The sequence below is a fragment of the Oncorhynchus mykiss genome, chromosome 25 (assembly GCF_057628025.1).
Source record: "Oncorhynchus mykiss isolate SJ-2025 chromosome 25, ASM5762802v1, whole genome shotgun sequence".
Classification (NCBI taxonomy): Eukaryota; Metazoa; Chordata; class Actinopteri; order Salmoniformes; family Salmonidae; genus Oncorhynchus; species Oncorhynchus mykiss.
In genome coordinates this window covers 28,684,514-28,703,510 of record NC_143046.1, presented here as the reverse complement: position 1 = coordinate 28,703,510, position 18,997 = coordinate 28,684,514, and the positions used below count along the sequence as shown (strand labels likewise).

The 18,997-nt window shown below is 42.6% G+C and overlaps 1 protein-coding gene across 13 annotated transcripts in view; it reads left to right on the top strand.

The window, feature by feature from the left end:
- LOC110504930 (BCL-6 corepressor-like protein 1) overlaps positions 1-3,162 on the top strand; it is a 29,654-nt gene extending 26,492 nt beyond the window's left edge. For all 13 annotated transcript variants that reach the window (XR_016491622.1, XR_005041155.2, XR_016491623.1 and 10 more), the window contains 4 exons: positions 78-223; positions 346-423; positions 674-836; positions 1,047-3,162. Coding sequence is in view for 10 of the 13 variants with exons in the window: in XM_090219587.1 (XP_090075713.1) it covers positions 78-223; positions 346-423; positions 674-836; positions 1,047-1,356 (697 nt within the window). In the remaining 3 variants the exon portion in view is untranslated. The remainder of the gene's footprint in view (positions 1-77; positions 224-345; positions 424-673; positions 837-1,046) is intronic.
- The last annotated feature ends 15,835 nt before the right edge of the window (positions 3,163-18,997 follow it).

Sequence of the window (18,997 nt, the reverse complement as noted above, 5' to 3'; positions counted from 1 at the left end):
ATGAGATCCGTTGTAATGCTGTTGATATGTATGTTGATGAAATGAGAAAAGTAACACGTGTTATTGTATATTTTCAGGCCCATCCATGACGCAGTAGCCAGTGATAACCTACCTGAGCTGTGGATGCTGCTGAACCACGGGGCTGACCCCACCCTGGCTACCTACTCCGGACAGACGGCGGTCAAACTGGCCCAGAGCCCCAGCATGAAGACCTTCCTCAAAGGTACTCTAACCTGTCATCATCACTTGTGACCCCTGCGACACACATCAGTCTGTCCTTTTCTGAACATCACAGAGGAGTGCTTGGTGGAGTTTTAATCTGACCCTGGATCTGCTTTGTTTCAGAATACTTCACAGACCTGGAGGGGAGAAGTGACCAGGACCCCAGTCTGCCATGGGACTTCTACAGCAGCTCCGTGTTTGGTAAAAAGCCTTAGTTTGATTGGTTTCTTTTCCTCACCATTGACCTCTGCATCCACTGCTATGTATCCACTCTTATCTGTGCTATGACTTGTATATGCCGTGATTAGAATGCGTAGTGTGGTTGGTATGAACAGGACAGTCCACTAGGGGGAGCCTTAAGCCCATGGTGAAACAAGAGGCTTATTGTCCTTAGAACAAAGGTGAATCAAGTTCTCCTGGCCGTCCTGAGCTCACGTCACTACATTTTCAGAGAATGGCCAGGAGGCATGCTGGGACTTCCTGCTCTCTCAGCGGGTGGAGGAGGAGGACGAGGGAAGGAAGGAGAGAGACTCTGATAGGGACTGTCTCATGTTTGAGTTCTCTTCGGAGCCCCTCTTACCCTGTTACCATGTCCAAGTGTCATTAACCCAGGGGTGAGTCAACACCAGAGCAGAAAATCACCTGTCAACACAATCATTCACACACACAGTCCCAGCTTTTCCACCCATAATCCAGTGCTTTTCGTTCCTTACTATTTTAAACCCCGAAGCACCTTTTGAAATCCTTCAAACCGCTCTTCAGCAATCAGCTTGTTGGATAGGCTCAGCTAGTTCTAATACCAACCCTACGTTTGTCCCTGACAGCTTTTGCAATTGGTTCCTGTTGACGGACGTCCTGAAGCGGCTGAAGATGTCTTCCCGGATATTCCGGGCGCGGTACCCGCACTTGGAGGTGGTGAGCCTGTCGCGAACAGAGATGTGTAGGCAGGTGTCTGTCAGCCAGGTGAGCACAGCCTCTGCACAGCCTCAGGAAGAGGGAGAGGGGCCGGTGGAGCTGGTCCGCTGTGTCCCGGAGCTCCAGGGACTGCTGGGTTCCTCCATTCACATCCTACAGGAGGACGAGGGGGAGGAGGAAGGGGACAGGATGGATACAGCCACGCCCTGCAGTCGGTAGCCCCCCCTGCTCTCTCACAGCCCCTCACACATCCCAACTGTTCCCTTACACGTCCTCAGTCTCACCCTAACCTCCCGCAAGCAGCAGATTAAAATTAACTATGTTGGGAGGCTGCAGCCGTTGTAATGGTGGTTGTGGTATGGTAATACCAAACAATGTCTACGCCACAGGAGGCTGGTGGCACCTTAATTGGGGACTATGTGCTCGTGATAAAGGCTGGAGTGGAATTTGTGGAATGGTATCAAATGCATCAAACACATGGTTTACATGTGTTTAATGCCATTCCATTTGCTCCGTTACCGGCCATTATTATGAGCCGTCCTCCCCTCAGCAGCCTCCACTGGTCTACACCACTGGGAAGAACACACCTCACTAATGACCTGGGACTTCCACATTGAGGAGAAATGGGGGTCAAGGCAGCACCACCTTGAGGATGGGTGTGGGTGCTCGGTGCTGGAGAGCAGATTTCAGGTTCCAATCTGTAGGTATTTTTCAGGACCCAAGAAATATTCTGGAACGATCTTTTTTATGATTCTGTATGTATATGGTACTATATGTATATCTTGCCATGAGAGTGATCGCATTTGGTATTAATGTATTCGTGTGGCAAGGGATGGATTATGTTTAGGATTTTATTTTTGTGGTTTTGTTCAGTTTGTTTGTTCCTGAAGGAAAGATAATATTTTTGGGTGGGAGATAATCCAAGGCTTTTATCTCGGTGAACTCTTGCGTGCAGCTAAAAGGCTTACAGCCAGGCCAGCTAACAGTGGCAGGAAGGCCCCAGGGCCAGATGGTTCCTCTGTTAAAATGGGAGACCCAGAGACCCACAGAGAAGAGACCACGGACCCACACACACAGACACACAATCTGCCCAGCTAACAGAACCATAGAACCACAGTAATGCATTTCAACCACACAGCACTCTCAAGTTTGCTAATGGCTATCTGGCCATTCGATTTGTGTTACTTTTCTTTTGTCTTTCATTTTGCAGTGCACATGATTTCACCAAGCATCTACCTGTAGGCTTCTTACCCTCAGATCATGGATTGATTTAGTTGAGAATTAATACTTGTTTACAGATCTCAACAGATGGAAAGGTGTCCCTGTAGTTTTCTTCCCTCCTCCTGCTTACCAGATGATGGGAGTGGGAATAGAAGTGCCACATAGCGTCTGGGGAGGCCAACGTCCTCTGTTCTGACTGCCACCCTTCACTTTGCTGCATAAGAGTGACTCACAGGAGGGATAGGATAGGTATTGTTTTACTGCGCCTTGCTAATCCCTCCTCATGGGGCTATGGGCGGACTCCATCGTGCTATGTGGCGTGTGTTTTATTTACACTGTTGTTTGTGCTTAATTTAATAGTCATTAATATATTTGACCTCTTGTGTATCTGACAAACAATTTATGAAAAATTGCTTTGTATGGTTGGTGCTTCATTTGAAATGTACAATTCAGGATCCCTTTATCCTTCCTGAGATGTTTCTTTTTCTCCCCTTATTGCAAACAGTATTTTAACAAGCAAAAGTACAGTTTTATTGTACTGGTGCTAAGCTAGAATTTGTGTTGACAATCAATGAAGTTTTTGTTTGAAGTTAAAACCAATAAATTATATTTAATTACGATGAAGTGACAGAAATGTAAAGAAAAAGTATAGTTTCATTTCCTAAAATGAAGAAAGTGGAATACATCTAGTCTGGAGAAGAGGACAATGTACTGCTTGTGTGAGTGCTGTTAAAACAGGTTAACCTTCTATTCAATTTTTATTTGATTTTTAAATCAACCAGAATAAAGCATGATTGTGAAGTATTGTTTGTGGGGTATTCATTTGGCTCATCAGAAAGCATATTCTATTTGCAGTCGGTTGCTCTGTGCTCTTTTTAAGAAAACGGTTACCGCAACCTTTTACATTGTAAACCGTATTATGTAAGGCTGAAGGCAGACAGATGTTAGCTGATCTTAATACTCAGACTGGTGATAAATCAACCTTTTACATTGTAAACCGTATTATGTAAGGCTGAAGGCAGACAGATGTTAGCTGATCTTAATACTCAGACTGGTGATAAATCAACCTTTTACATTGTAAACCGTATTATGTAAGGCTGAAGGCAGACAGATGTTAGCTGATCTTAATACTCAGACTGGTGATAAATCAACCTTTTACATTGTAAACCGTATTATGTAAGGCTGAAGGCAGACAGATGTTAGTTGATCTTAATACTCAGACTGGTGATAAATCAACCTTTTACATTGTAAACCGTATTATGTAAGGCTGAAGGCAGACAGATGTTAGTTGATCTTAATACTCAGACTGGTGATAAATCAACCTTTTACATTGTAAACCGTATTATGTAAGGCTGAAGGCAGACAGATGTTAGCTGATCTTAATACTCAGACTGGTGATAAATCAACCTTTTACATTGTAAACCGTATTATGTAAGGCTGAAGGCAGACAGATGTTAGCTGATCTTAATACTCAGACTGGTGATAAATCAACCTTTTACATTGTAAACCGTATTATGTAAGGCTGAAGGCAGACAGATGTTAGCTGATCTTAATACTCAGACTGGTGATAAATCAACCTTTTACATTGTAAACCGTATTATGTAAGGCTGAAGGCAGACAGATGTTAGCTGATCTTAATACTCAGACTGGTGATAAATCAACCTTTTACATTGTAAACCGTATTATGTAAGGCTGAAGGCAGACAGATGTTAGCTGATCTTAATACTCAGACTGGTGATAAATCAACCTTTTACATTGTAAACCGTATTATGTAAGGCTGAAGGCAGACAGATGTTAGCTGATCTTAATACTCAGACTGGTGATAAATCAACCTTTTACATTGTAAACCGTATTATGTAAGGCTGAAGGCAGACAGATGTTAGCTGATCTTAATACTCAGACTGGTGATAAATCAACCTTTTGAAGAGATCATCAGAGTCAGGTATGTATGTAGTCTATCCAATCTTATCATTAGTCATATAATACCCATGATGACCTATAACCGATAAAACCTTTACAGCCTAAATAGATATTACCTCATCTGAAATGTCATGCAGAATTTGCACTTTCAAGGAAATATCCATCTTCATATGAGATTCAAAGGTACACAGCATGACACAAACCCGAACATGGTGCTGTGATAAGGACGGGATGTCCACAAGAAGGAACCAGTCTGACCCAGTCTTGTGCCATAAAGTTGTAAAGCCGGAAGGGTGTAAAGTGTAGAAGCCTATGTGCGTCAATTCCCTACCGTCTTGCTCGCGTTTATTTAACTGGGATTTGTTTTTCAGAATTGAAAATACTTGTATTTTCTGCTACTGATGATGATATTTGCTCAATACATATTTCCCCGCAAATTCTGCATAACATTGCTACCCGAGTGGTGCAGTGGTCTAAGGCATTGGATTGCAGTGCTTGAGGTGTTACTACAGACCCGGAGTCTCATAGGGCAGCGCACAATTGGCCCAGCATCTTCAGGGTTAGAGGAGGGTTTGGCCAGGGGGGCTTTACTTGGCTCATCGTGCTCTAGCACAGAAAAAACGTAATTACATAAGTATTTAGACCATTTCCTATGAGACTCCAAATTGAGCTTAGGTTCATCCTGTTTCCATTGATCATCCTTGAGATGTTTCTTTGTATTATCTTTCACCAGATCTAATGTGTATATTGTCCTACATTAATTTCACATTTCCACAAACTTGAAAGTGTTTCCTTTCAAATGGTGTCAAGAATATGCATATGCTTGCTTCAGGTCTTGAGCTACAGGCAGTTAGATTTGGGTATGTCATTTTAGGCGAAAATTGAAAAAAGTGTCAGATCCTTACGAGGTTTGGTAGAGTGGCAAGACGGAAGCCACTCCTCAGTAAAAGGCACATGACAGCCCGCTTGGAGTTTGCCAAAAGGCACCTAATGGACTCTCAAGCAAGATTATTTTTCTGATGAAACCAAAATTGAACTCTTTGGCCTGAATGCCAAGCATCATGTCTGAAGGAAACCTGGCACTATTCCTATGGTGAAGCATGGTGGTGGCAGCATCATGTGGTGGGGATGTTTTTCAGCGGCAGGGACTGGGATACGAGTCAGGATCGAGGGAAAGATGAACAGAGCAAAGTACAGAGAGATCCTTGATGAAAACCTGCTCCAGAGTTCTCAGGACCTCAGACTGGGGTGAAGGTTCACCTTTCAACAGGACAACTCTAAACACACAGCCAAGACAACGCAGGAGTGGCTTTGGGACCAGTTGCTGAATGTCCTTGAGTGGCCCAGCCAGAGCACGGACTTAAACCTGATTGAACATCTCTGAAGAGACCTGAAAATAGCTGTGCAGCGACGCTCCCCATCCAACCTGACAGAGCATGAGAGGATCTGCAGAGAAGAATGGGAGAAACTCCCCAAATACAGGTGTGCCAAGCTTGCAGCGTCATACCCAAGACTTTATGCTGCAATTGCTTCCAAAGGTGCTTCAACAAAGTACTGAGTAAAGGGTCTAAATACTTATGTAAATGCACCTTGTGCTGGGGACAATAAAATGCCACTCTAAAATGTGCAGTTTTGTCACACAACACAATGCCACAGATGTCTCAAGTTTTGAGGGAGCGTGCAATTGGCATGCTGTCTGCAGAAATGTCCACCAGAGCTGTTGCCAGAGAATTTAATGTTAATTTCTCTATCATAAACCACCTCCAACAGTGTTTTAGAGAATTTGGCAGTACGTTCAACCAGCCTCACAACCGCAGACCACGTGTAACCACGCCAGACCAGGACCTCCACATCCGGCTTATTCCCCTGCGCGATCATCTGAGGCCAGTCACCCGGACAGCTGATGAAACAGGAGTATTTCTGTCTCTAATAAAGCCCTTTTGTAGGGAAAGACTCAATTTGATTGGCTGGGCCTGACTCCCAAGTGGGTGGGCCTATGCCCTCCCAGCCCCAACCATGGCTGTGCACTTGCCCATTTAGGGCAATAGATTAAGGCCTAATGAATTTATTTCAATTGACTGATTTCCTTATATGAACTGTAACTCAGTAGAATTGTTTAAATTATTGCATGTTGCATTTATATTTTTGTTCAGTATAGAATGATCGGACTGGGGCTGTCCCATAGGCTGAATTTAACTGTCATTAGTGTATTTTTTTAACAAGGTGGTGCTGCTGAATACACTGTGCAAAAAAATAGCCTTTTATTAATATAAATAAAGTGACGCAGTTGCGCAGCCAGTCCACAAGTCAGCGCAGCGCTCTTACATTATTTGGTTAGAACCCTGGTGGAGCAGAATGGGGGATCTCCGAAATATAAGTATAGGATAGCCAAATGAGACAGTGTTTCTATAAATTGAATGTGTGCCTTCACCTGATCTGTCTTACTTTTTTCAGAAAGTAAATAGTTATATATATATCATGTTTGCATCGTTTGCTTGGAAGCTTTCTAGTAGCAGGTTAAGGCTAAAGCTGCCCGTTAACAGCTTCATGGCATGTCACGTGTTCATCTCACAGTCTCCAAGCGTGCTTTTCCAGACGCCTGTCAGCCTCCTGGATGTCATCCCTTTTAGGTTTCCAAGTATGTAATACAGAAAATATTGACTTACAATTAAGCCACGATAGCATATTTCATGAAGACATAAAATAATCTTTACAAGATATAAAATAAATTACAAGACACACCAATCACAATAATATGGAACAGAATTGAAAGCCTAGGCCTACATATCATGCATGTACATGTTCAACACACAGATTTAGCAACCAGCATGGCTGAAACATGACACACGGACATACCAAAAGAGCGAGCCCTTGTGGGCCCCATTGTACATTACCTACTCTTTGCAACCCCCAAGGTTACTACAGTTCAGCATTTTTAGGCACTCACAGTCTGGCAGAGCCAGAATCAGTCAATTCCTTCTAGAAAGTAAGTTCCTTACAGATATTAAGAGTGAACCCTAGTCTAGGCTTCTTGGTGCACATGCAATGATATGATGATGTGTGATATTTGTTTTAGCTGCTCAAAACCTCTTTGAAGGGGTTTTCTGTACAATCATACTGTAAATATTTACAAAAATATGTCATTTGGATGTCAAAAAACACATCCATTTGAATGTTTTGACAAGGTTGGAAGGCTCGGCTGCTTATAGTCCTGTAAATTGAGCCTCATGACATACACATACATGAATTCAGATTTGAGAACCACCCATTCACCGAGCCCCTGGGATGCTGCTGCATTCATTGGCCAGCTGTTTTAAGGCTGTGGATTTTGATTGGTTTAAAAAAAGGGCAAGTCTCTCAAAGACCAACTGACTGAGCAACATGGTAAAGAGGAAGAGCTGAAAGTGCAGAGGGCACAGTGTTTCTGCATTGTTCCTGTATGCGGACCTTGTTGACCCAAAAGGACATGCAGAATAAATAGCTTTTCTACAGAAGATGATGGGATACATTAGTCAAGCTTTAGGGGGAGGCAGACAAAGGACTGTTACATCAATGCAATTGTTTAATTTCTACTTTTATTCAAACTCAGAATTAAACTGAGATTCCAACTAAGAAAAAAGTTGACAATATCACAAATTCATCAAAATAACACCTTACATTAAATTTGACAGTTTAGTCACTTAGCAGACATTCTCATCCAGAGCGACTTACAGTTGGAGCATTCATCTTAAAATAGCAAGGTGAGACAACCACACATCACAGTAAGTATATTTTTCCTCAATAAAGAAGTTATCAGCAAAGTCATTGCTGGTAGGAAAGTTAGGGCTCTGGTCCCATGTTCTTTTTCCAATTGTTGTGGCGATCAACAAATTAGTTATGTATTAACTACATTTAAAACATACACAATCACTCTAGTTACCTCTGCGAACAATATTATAATGTTAGGAGTCTTTCTCTGCAACTGCGCCCTGTTGTCCATTCCTTCAGAAACATTTGCATGGTTTTTCACACTAGAAGAAAATATTTTTTCCCCAAATGTCCCTCTACCCAAACCACCCCTCCCTTTCGCCTCCTTTCTCAAGGTTCAAGGAGGTTGTCTTTAGTTTTTTCACCAAGCATTGGGTTATGCAACAGTCTTCTTTAAAAGCCACAAAGGGGAAGTCCCGTTCACTTGGCTTGTCTCCAGAACTCAGCCTAGATACTCCCTTTTCACCCGTTTCCTATTCAAAACGACTTACTATATCACTCTGCTGAGAACCACTCCATGTTGCCCAGAATCTTAAATATGCCAGAGCAGACACTTTAATTAAGATACTGTACAGTTCTCTTTGGTTTTCAGACATTCATTTTACTCCACCAGTCTGCAATTGAGAACATGAGTGAAAGTTAAAAACTAGCAAACGAGAACATGAATGTGAAAGTTAAAAACTAGCAAACGAGAACATGAGTGAAAGTTAAAAACTAGCAAACGAGAACATGAATGTGAAAGTTAAAAACTAGCAAACGAGAACATGAGTGAAAGTTAAAAACTAGCAAACGAGAACATGAGTGAAAGTTAAAAACTAGCAAACGAGAACATGAGTGAAAGTTAAAATCTAGCAAACGAGAACATGAGTGAAAGTTCTATTTATCGTCAAAATGATTCCTTGACACATGATTTCTTATGCAATTGCGTATTGCTGTCTTATTCTTATGCATTACATGATGAATTATTCAAATTAAAAATATACTTAAAGAGATTTAACAGGATCTTAAATGGGTAGTTCACCTAAATTGCAAAATGACATATTATTACCTTGTAAGCAGTCTATGGACAACGTATGACAGCAATCCATGCTTAGGTTTAGTTTCACAAACAACTTTATATACTTTCGGATGATTTAGACAGGATGCGCAAGAAATGTCCCATAATTTGAATGGGATTTGTGCCACAATTGATCAAACATTAGCATTTGGAAACAGTGGCAAGGAAATAAAACCAAAGCATGGATTGCTGTCATACCTTGCACATAGATAGACTGCTTCAAAGGTAATCATATGTCATTTTGCAATTTAGGTGAACTACCCATTTAAGATCCTGTTCAATCTCTTTAAGTATATTTTTAATTGGAATAATTCATCATGTAATACATAAGAATAAGACAGCAATACGCAATTGCATTAGAAATCAGGAAGCCAAGGTGTCATTTTGTAATTTTGGTGAACTATCTCATTAAGCACTTACAAATTTGTTACATAACCATTTTGCAGGATGTAACATATCATATGACGTTGTACACAATTGTGAACAATTTCAGGGACCTGTTTTGTCTTGTGAGGGCTACTTTCAAAGCCCCTGGCAAAAATGATACAAAACCTCTGTAACATCACTTTAATCTTTTACCATTTCATCTAAGAGTTTGTATGAAGGGGTTGTTTTGAACTTCCATACAGGTATAGGCCATATGGAAGCATAAAAAGCATCTTCTCCATCACCCTCATTGTTTCAGAAATATTTAATATTACAGAGCATCCACTACAGATATAGGATCTTGAATTTGAGCCAGTTTGCTACAGCAGAGAAATAATCCTACAGCAACTGGAATTTGTAATTATTATGTGGATTTTAATTACTGGACTTTTTTTGTAAGGGTTGGTACATTTTTAGTTAGGGCAAAGTCTTTAGAAGCCTTTTTAAACCTCAAATACGCTACAAGTTTGCATTTCCTGTTTTGCAGGGAAATTCTCTGCAACAAAAGAGTCATCAAATTAAGATCCTACATCTGTACTACACAGTTATGCTGAGCAATGCACAGGTGACACTGTTGCTCATCATTGCAGGTATTAATACTCTGACCTCCAATGCTAGCTAGTTAATCTGCTGCAACAGTATCTTTGACTTAACAGACACATACTCTAAGCTCCGGAGGGCTAAATATATCAGGAGACTCAGGAGGGAGAGTAACGGCCTGTCACATATATTTCCACATCAGATTTCATACTGTAATTGACCGGCCTTGGACAGACTATTGCATTCAGATAGTCAATTGCCACGTGCACAGTCGGCTGTCTATAGTCTAGACATTTTTACAACACACCACCAGCAGGTCATGGATCACAGATACACTGTTGAACTTTAGAACTGTATTTCATTCACGTATTGACAGAGCAAATGCCCGCATTTGTTTAAAATCTCACCTGCTACTTATAGCATTCTATTCTCTAATAGCTAGTCTATTCATGGTGGTTTAAATCTTTAAAATGACTTGATTGTGTTTCCTATAAGGACTAGAATACAACTCTTCCCTTGATGACCTATTTGGATTATTTTACAAGGGGAAATGTGAGGCTGCAGTGAGAATTCAGGTCTTGGAGAGTTCATGGTGGAGTCACTGATTTGCACAGAGCACACACGTTGCTATTGTGTTGTCCTTGTTTTGCAGATCAGATTAAATGAAATTTGCTTCGCCAGGGATGGATGCAAGCACTGACCTGTGGAGAACTCAGCCAATGAATCTGTCTGTGCATCCCCCGGGTTCTGTCACTGAGAACAAGCCTCCTCTACATGGGGGTTGAGAGGCCAGAGAAACTGATCCTTAACACTTACCTGACAAGTACTGTAAGCTGATTCCTTGTCACGTTCTGACCTTTATTTCCTTTGTTTTTTATCATTATTTAGTATGGTCAGGGCGTGAGTTGGGGTGGGCAGTCTATGTTTGTTTTTCTATGATTTTGGGATTTCTATGTTTCGGCCTAGTATGGTTCTCAATCAGAGGCACGTGTCATTAGTTGTCTCTGATTGAGAATCATACTTAGGTAGCCTGGGATTCACTGTTTGTTTGTGGGTGATTGTCTATGTTAGTTGCTTGTGTCAGCAGAGTTCTCATTATAGCTTCACATTCGTTTATTGTTTTGTATAGTTTGTATTCAGTGTTCAGTGCTTTCTTTAATTAAAAACTTCATCATGAACACATAGCACGCTGCATTTTGGTCCGTTCCTTACGACGATCGTGACATTCCTAGTAGAAAACAAAGACATTTGTGCTAATGATATATGTGATGGGCAAAGATAACCCTGGGAAATTCCAATAAATACTGAGTTTAAACAACAGAATACATTCCATGTGTATCTACTGTAGTCTGGTATATTTACCTCACATGCAGCACAGAATTTACATAGGATGAACATAGGTACACAATACCAGTGAGAACATGGATATTTTAATGATCTAATTAGATGAAGCTGATAGAGCAGTAGGGTTGAGTGGGCCGTCAGTGTGCGCAGGGCTGAGTGGGCTGTCAGTGTGCGCAGGGCTGAGTGGGCCGTCATTGTGCGCAGTGCTGAGTGGGCCGTCAGTGTGCGCAGGGCTGAGTGGGCCGTCAGTGTGCGCAGTGCTGAGTGGGCCGTCAGTGTGCGCAGGGCTGAGTGGGCCGTCAGTGTGTGCAGGGCTGAGTGGGCCGTCAGTGTGAGCAGGGCTGAGTGGGCCGTCAGTGTGAGCAGGGCTGAGTGAGCCGTCAGTGTGTGAGCAGGGCTGAGTGAGCCGTCAGTGTGTGTGCAGGGCTGAGTGAGCCATCAGTGTGTGTGCAGGGCTGAGTGAGCCGTCAGTGTGTGTGCAGGGTTGAGTGAGCCGTCAGTGTGAGCAGGGCTGAGTGGGCCGTCAGTGTGAGCAGGGCTGAGTCAGCCGTCAGTGTGTGTGCAGGGCTGAGTGAGCCGTCAGTGTGTGTGCAGGGCTGAGTGAGCCGTCAGTGTGTGTGCAGGGCTGAGTGGGCCATCAGTGTGAGCAGGGCTGAGTGGGCCGTCAGTGTGAGCAGGGCTGAGTGGGCCGTCAGTGTGAGCAGGGCTGAGTGGGCCGTCAGTGTGTGTGCAGGGCCGAGTGGGCCGTCAGTGTGTGTGCAGGGCCGAGTGGGTCGTCAGTGTGTGTACAGGGCTGAGTGAGCCGTCAGTGTGTGCGCAGGGCTGAGTGAGCCGTCAGTGTGTGTGCAGGGCTGAGTGGGCCGCCAGTGTGCGCAGGGCTGAGTGGGCTCCGAGTGTGTTGTGAGAGACACTCTGTGTCAAGACACTGGCCGCTAGCATAGCCAGCTGGGCTCCACGCCCACTCGTCTGTTATATAATCTCCAACACTCCACGCTGATACATTCTGCACGGAGCAGGCATACTGATCATGCTCAGTCTGTCCAAGCCAGGGGAGAGGCCAAGCTCCTACTCACCTACTCAAATCAAATACAACAGGTGTAGACCTTCCCGTGAAATGCTTACTTACAAGCCCTTAACCAACACAGTTTTTTTGCTAAAATAAATAAAACAACAGCCCAACCCAGCTCCTATCAAGGCAGAGGGAGAGTAGGGAGGGGATTTGAGGGCATGTCTGGGCGCTGAAGGAGCTCAGTGTGAAAGCATCTGCCCAAATGGAGAACATAGTGTTCCCGACTCCACAGCTGCCTCCCAAGCTGCCAGAACAAAAGATTTAGAACCAATCTGAGTCAAATTAGCAAATACGGCCTTCTCCACCTTTTTACTGATGAAGGAGACAGTTTTCTGCTGCTTGACTTGCTGAAGGAAGTATTTGAATGTAGTATCTTGTGTTTTGTCTAAATCTAACTCAGTCTTGTCGACAGCAAGCATGAATGAAATAAATCAAATCAGGAAGCACACCTTAGCTGGGTTGCTTTAAAAAAGAAACATGCCACACAAAAATATTGATCACTGAGGAATGCATAACAGTAGATGAGATCTCTGAGCAATTCATGAGTTAACATTATTATACAGAATTTATTTTGTATCACCAACCAACATGCATAGTTAACTAAATTGATGAACATAAGCTGATAGTCGATACAATTACCAGTCAATTTCGAGCATAAAGGCTTGAAATGCATTAACAGGAAAAAGTAATTTTATGGTTATTGTTCTCCATTTGTGCATTGCTCAACAACAGGCTCTTTTTTATGGATAAAGATATCATCCAGATGAATAACTTGTAGAATGGACTTTCTGAAAAACTATCCACTCTTGTAAGGGACGGAAACGCCCTGCAATTTTCCTGGCTATATTTTATGCTAACTTGTTCCTCTATTCACCATTTAAAGGAAAAGTCCACTCAAAAACTTTATTTTGGTATTTGTTTCATTAGTCCATTGTTGACATAGTCCCAAAATGTTTTGCTTGTCAGCAATCAAGATATGCAACTTTCAAAATACAGAAATCATCCCAGTATTATGCATTTTGACATTTACATTTGGGACGATGTCAACAATGGACTAATGTAACAAATGTTCCTTTACAAGATGTTCCCATTGCCAGGAATGTTAGTAATGACTTGATAGAGCATGCTGGTTCTCATAAGACTGTGCAGTACAAGACAGAGTATTGTAAGGCTAAGCCAGGGCTGTTGTGTCACTGACTCTATAACCAGCAACACTAAGAGTAGACAGTCTGCCTGTATACATTACAGTACACAGGAACACTAAACGTGACTTACAAGTAGAATGACCTGTTTACTTGCTGGTTGACCAATGTACTCCAAAGACCTGATTTGTTTCTTTGCTTCATGTGAACTTCAAAGTTCCATTAAGACGTGCCTGTACGTTTCAAGCAAACACTTTCAGTATGCAGGTGTGTACTCTTGGAGCAGCACTGTTGCCATAGCAAGGCGGGGACCTACCTGAGCAAGCAGCTGATAAAACCAGAAACAGGCCAGAGGTGTGGTGGCCATGCCAATCAGTTAAAGAAAGACATGACTGCTTTGCAACTCAGTAACGGCCTCTAGGTGTAAAATCTGACCTTCAAAACCAATCCAGGTCAGGTCATCCATTTGATTTGGCCATGCATTCATCTATTCTACCTCGTAAAGATAGTTATCTGAGAGACCTGTCTGTGTGGCCGTGTGGTTAAAGTCCAGGAAGAAGATAATGGACCCCAACAGATATATACAGTGCCTTCAGAAAGTATTCACACCCCTTGGCTTTTTCCACATTTTGTTGTGTTACAGCCTGAATTTAAAATGTCTTACATTGAGATTTTTGTTGTCACTCTTCTACACACAATAAACCATAATGTCAAAGTGGAATTATGTGTTTAGACATTTTGTTTTATTAATTAAAAATGAAAAGCTTTCAAATCAAATCATGTCTTCATTCAATAAGTATTCAATCCCTTTGTTATGGCAAGCCTAAATACGTTTAGGAGTAAACGTTTGCTTAACAAGTCACATAATAACTTTCATGGACTCTGTGTGCAATAATAGTGTGTAGCCCTTTCCTTCAGTCAAATGAACTAGGGGCCTCATGGGTGGAACATTGTTAATATTTTTCATAATTTCATTATTAATAAACACGATCATGTGTTTCTACTGTATGCCAATTTTTTTTTTTTCAGTCTTCTGTGATGTATATCAAGTGTAATATTGGGATGCAAACTCAAAACTGAATACATTTCAACTCTATATCTGGAATGGTGCAGGTGTCTTCTTATTTTAAGTCCATAGAGTGCCTTGCAAAATAATTCATCCCCCTTGGCATTTTTCCTATTTTCCTATTACAACCTGTAATTTAAATTGATTTTATTTGGATTTCATGTAATGGACATATACACAAAATAGTCAAAATTGGTGAAATTAAATGAAAAAAATTACTTGTTTCAAAAATAAAATAAAAAGGGAAAAGTGATTCATGCATATGTATTCACCCCGTTTGCTACGAAGCCCTGAAATAAGATCTGGTGCAACCAATTTTTTTATTTTATTTTTTTATATACCTTTATTTTACTAGGCAAGTCAGTTAAGAACAAATTCTTATTTTCAATGACGGCCTAGTGGGTTAACTGCCTGTTCAGGGGCAGAACGACAGATTTGTACCTTGTCAGCTCGGAGATTCGAACTTGCAACCTTTCGGTTACTAGTCCAACGCTCTAACCACTAGGCTACCCTGCCTTCAGAAGTCACATAATTAGTTAAATAAAGTCCACCTGTGTGCAATCTAAGTGTCACATGATCGGTCACATGATCTCAGTATTTATTTACCTGTTCTGACAGGCCCCAGAGTCTGCAACACCACTAAGCAAGGTGCACCACCAAGCAAGCGGCACCATGAAAACCAAGGAGCTCTCCAAACAGGCCAGGGACAAAGTTGAAGTACAGATCAGGGTTGGGTTATAAAAAAATATCCGAAACTTTGAACATCCCACGGAGCACCATTAAATCCATTACTAAAAAATGTAAAGAACATGTCACCACAACAAACCTGCCAAGAAAGGGCCGCCCACCAAACCTCACAGACCAGGCAAGGTGTGCATTAATTAGAGGCAACAAGAGACCAAAGATAACCCTGAAGGAGCTGCAAAGCTCCACAGCGGAGATTGGAGTATCTGTCCATAGGACCACTTTAATCCATACACTCCACAGAGCTGGGCTTTATGGAAGAGTGTCCAGAAAAAAGCCATTGCTTAAAAAAATAAAAAAAATAAGCAAACACATTTGGTGTTCGCCAAACGGCATGTGGGAGAATCCCCAAACATATAGAAGAAAGTACTCTGGTCAGATGAGACTAGAATTTAGCTTTTTGGCCATCAAGGAAAATGCTATGTCTGAAGCAAACCCAATAACTCTCATCACCCCGAGAACAACATCCCCACAGTGAAGCATGGTGGTGGCAGCATCATGCTGTGGGGATGTTTTTCATCGGCAGGGACTGGGAAACTGGTCATAATTGAAGGAATGATGGATGGCGCAAAATACAGGAAAATTCTTGAGGGAAACCTGTTTCAGTCTTCCAGAGATTTGAGACTTGGACGGAGGTTCACCTTCCAGCAGGACAATGACCCTTAAGCATACTGCAAAAGCAACACTTGAGTGGTTTAAGGGGAAACATTTAAATGTCTTGGAATGGCCTAGTCAAAGCCCAGACCTGAATCCAATTGAGAATTTGTGGTATGACTTAAAGATTGCTGTACACCATCGGAACCCATCCAACTTGAAGGAGTTAGAGAAGATTTGCCTTGAAGAATGGGCAAAAATCCCAGTGGCTAGATGTGCCAAGCTTATAGAGACACACCCCAAGAGACTTGCAGCTGTAATTTCTGTATTGCATTGGGGGGGGGGGAATAGTTATGCACGCTCAAGTTCAGTTTGCTTGTCTTTTTTCTTGTTTGTTCCACAATAAAAATATTTTGCATCTTCAAAGTTTATTTATTTTATTCCACATTTATTTAACCAGGTAGGCTAGTTGAGAACAAGATCTCATTTACAACCGCGACCTTGCCAAGATAAAGCAAAGCAGTTCGACACATACAACAACACAGAGTTACACATGGAACAAACGTACAGTCAACAATACAGTAGAAAAAGTCTATATACAGTGTGTGCAAATGAGGTAAGATAAGGGAGGTAAGGCAATAAATAGGCCATGGTGGCGAAGTAATTACAATATACCAATTAAGCACTGGAGTGATAGATGTGCAGAAGATGAATGTGCAAGTAGAGATACTGGGGTGCAAAGGAGCAAGATAAATAAATAAATAAATACAGTATGGGGATGAGGTAGTTGGATGGGCTATGTACCAGTGCAGTGATCTGTGAGCTGCTCTGACAGCTGGTGCTTAAAGCTAGTGAGGGAGATATGAGTCTCCAGCTTCAGTGATTTTTGCAGTTCGTTCCTGTCATTGACAGCAGAGAACTGGAAGGAAAGGCGGCCAAAGGAGAAATTGGCTTTGGGGGTGACCAGTGAGATATACCTTCTGGAGTGCGTGCTACGGGTGGGTGCTGCTTTGGTGACCAGCGAGCTAAGATAAGACGGGGCTTTACCTAGCAGAGACTTATAGATGACCTGGAGCCAGTGGGTTTGGCGACAAGTATGAAGCGAGGGCCAGCCAACGAGAGTGTACAGGTCGCAGTGGTGGGTAGTATATGGGGCTTTGGTGACAAAACGGGTGGCACTGTGATAGACTACATCCAGTTTGTTGAGTAGAGTGTTGGAGGCTATTTTATAGATGACATCGCTGAAGTCGAGGATCGGTAGGATGGTCAGTTTTACAAGGGTATGTTTGGCAGCATGAGTGAAGGATGCTTTGTTGCGAAATAGGAAGCCGGTTCTAGATTTAATTTTGGATTGGAGATGCTTAATGTGAGTCTGGAAGGAGAGTTTACAGTCTAGCCAGACACCTAGGTATTTGTAGTTGTCCACATATTCTAAGTCAGAACCGTCCAGAGTAGTGATGCTGGCAGGTGCGTGCAGCATTCGGTTGAAGAGCATGCATTTAGTTTTACTAGCATTTAAGTGCAGTTGGAGGCCACGGAAGGAGAGTTGTATGGCATTTAAGCTCGTCTGAAGGTTAGTTAACACAGTGTCCAAAGAAGGGCCATATGTATACAGAATGGTGTCGTCTGCGTAGAGGTGGATCAGAGAATCACCAGCAGCAAGAGTGACATCATTGAGGTGGAAAGCATGGCCAGGTGGAAAGCATGGCCAGCTGTAGAAAAATGCTTATTGAAATGCTCAATTTCCGGACAAAAGGCCCTCCGATTTGACACACTGAACTCTGTCTGAGAAGTAGTTGGTGAGGCAGTCATTTGAGAAACCAAGGCTGTTGAGTCTGTGGTGATTGACAGGGTCGATGAATATGGCTGCACAGTGATGGCGGTTATGATATCGTTTAGGACCTTGAGCGTGATCGAGGTGCACCCATGACCAGCTCTGAAACCAGATTTCATAGCAGAGAAGGTACGGTGGGATTCGTAATGGTCGGTAATCTGTTTGTTAACTTGGCTTTCAAAGACCTTAGAAAGGCAGGGTATGATAGATATAGGTCTGTAGCAGTTTGGGTCTAGAGTGTCTCCCCCTTTGAAGAGGGGGGTGATCGCGGCAGCTTTCCAATCTTTGGGAATCTCAAACGATACGAAAGAGAGGTTGAACAGGCTAGTAATAGGGGTTGCAACAATTTCTGCAGATAATTTTAGAAAGTGAGGGTCCAGATTGTCTAGCCCGGCTGATATGTAGGGGTCCAGATTTTGCAGCTCTTTCAGAACATCAGCTATCTGGATTCGGGTGAATGAGAAATGGTGGAGGCTTGGGCGAATTGCTGTGGGGGTGCAGGGCAGTTGACTGGGGTAGGGGTAGCCAGGTGGAAAGCATGGCCAGCCGTAGAAAATGCTTATTGAAATGCTCAATTACAGTGGATTTAATCGGTGGTGACAATGTTTCCTAGCCTCAGTGCAGTGGGCAGCTGGGAGGAGCTGCTCTCATTCTCCATGGACTTTAGTGTCCCAGAACTTTTTTGAGTTTGTGCTACAGGATGTAAATTTCTGTTTGAAAAAGATAGCCTTAGCTTTCCTAACGGCCTGTGTATATTGGTTCCTAACTTCCCTGAAAAGTTGCATATCACGGGGGCTATTCGATGCTAATGCAGTACGCCACAGGATGTTTTTGTGCTGGTCAAGGGCAGTCAGGTCTGGAGTGAACCAAGGGCAATATCTGTTCCTGATTCAATTTTTTTGAATGGGGCATCCATATTTAAGATGGTGAGGAAGGCACTTTTAAAGAATAACCAGGCATCCTCTACTGACGGGATGAGGTCAATGTCCTTCCAGGATACCCGGGCCAGGTTGATTAGAAAGGCCTGCTCGCTGAAGTGTTTTAGGGAGCATTTGACAGTGATGAGGGGTGGTTGTTTGACTGCAGACCCATTACGGATGCAGGCAATGAGGCAGTGATCTCTGAGATATTGGTTGAAAACAGCAGAGGTGTATTT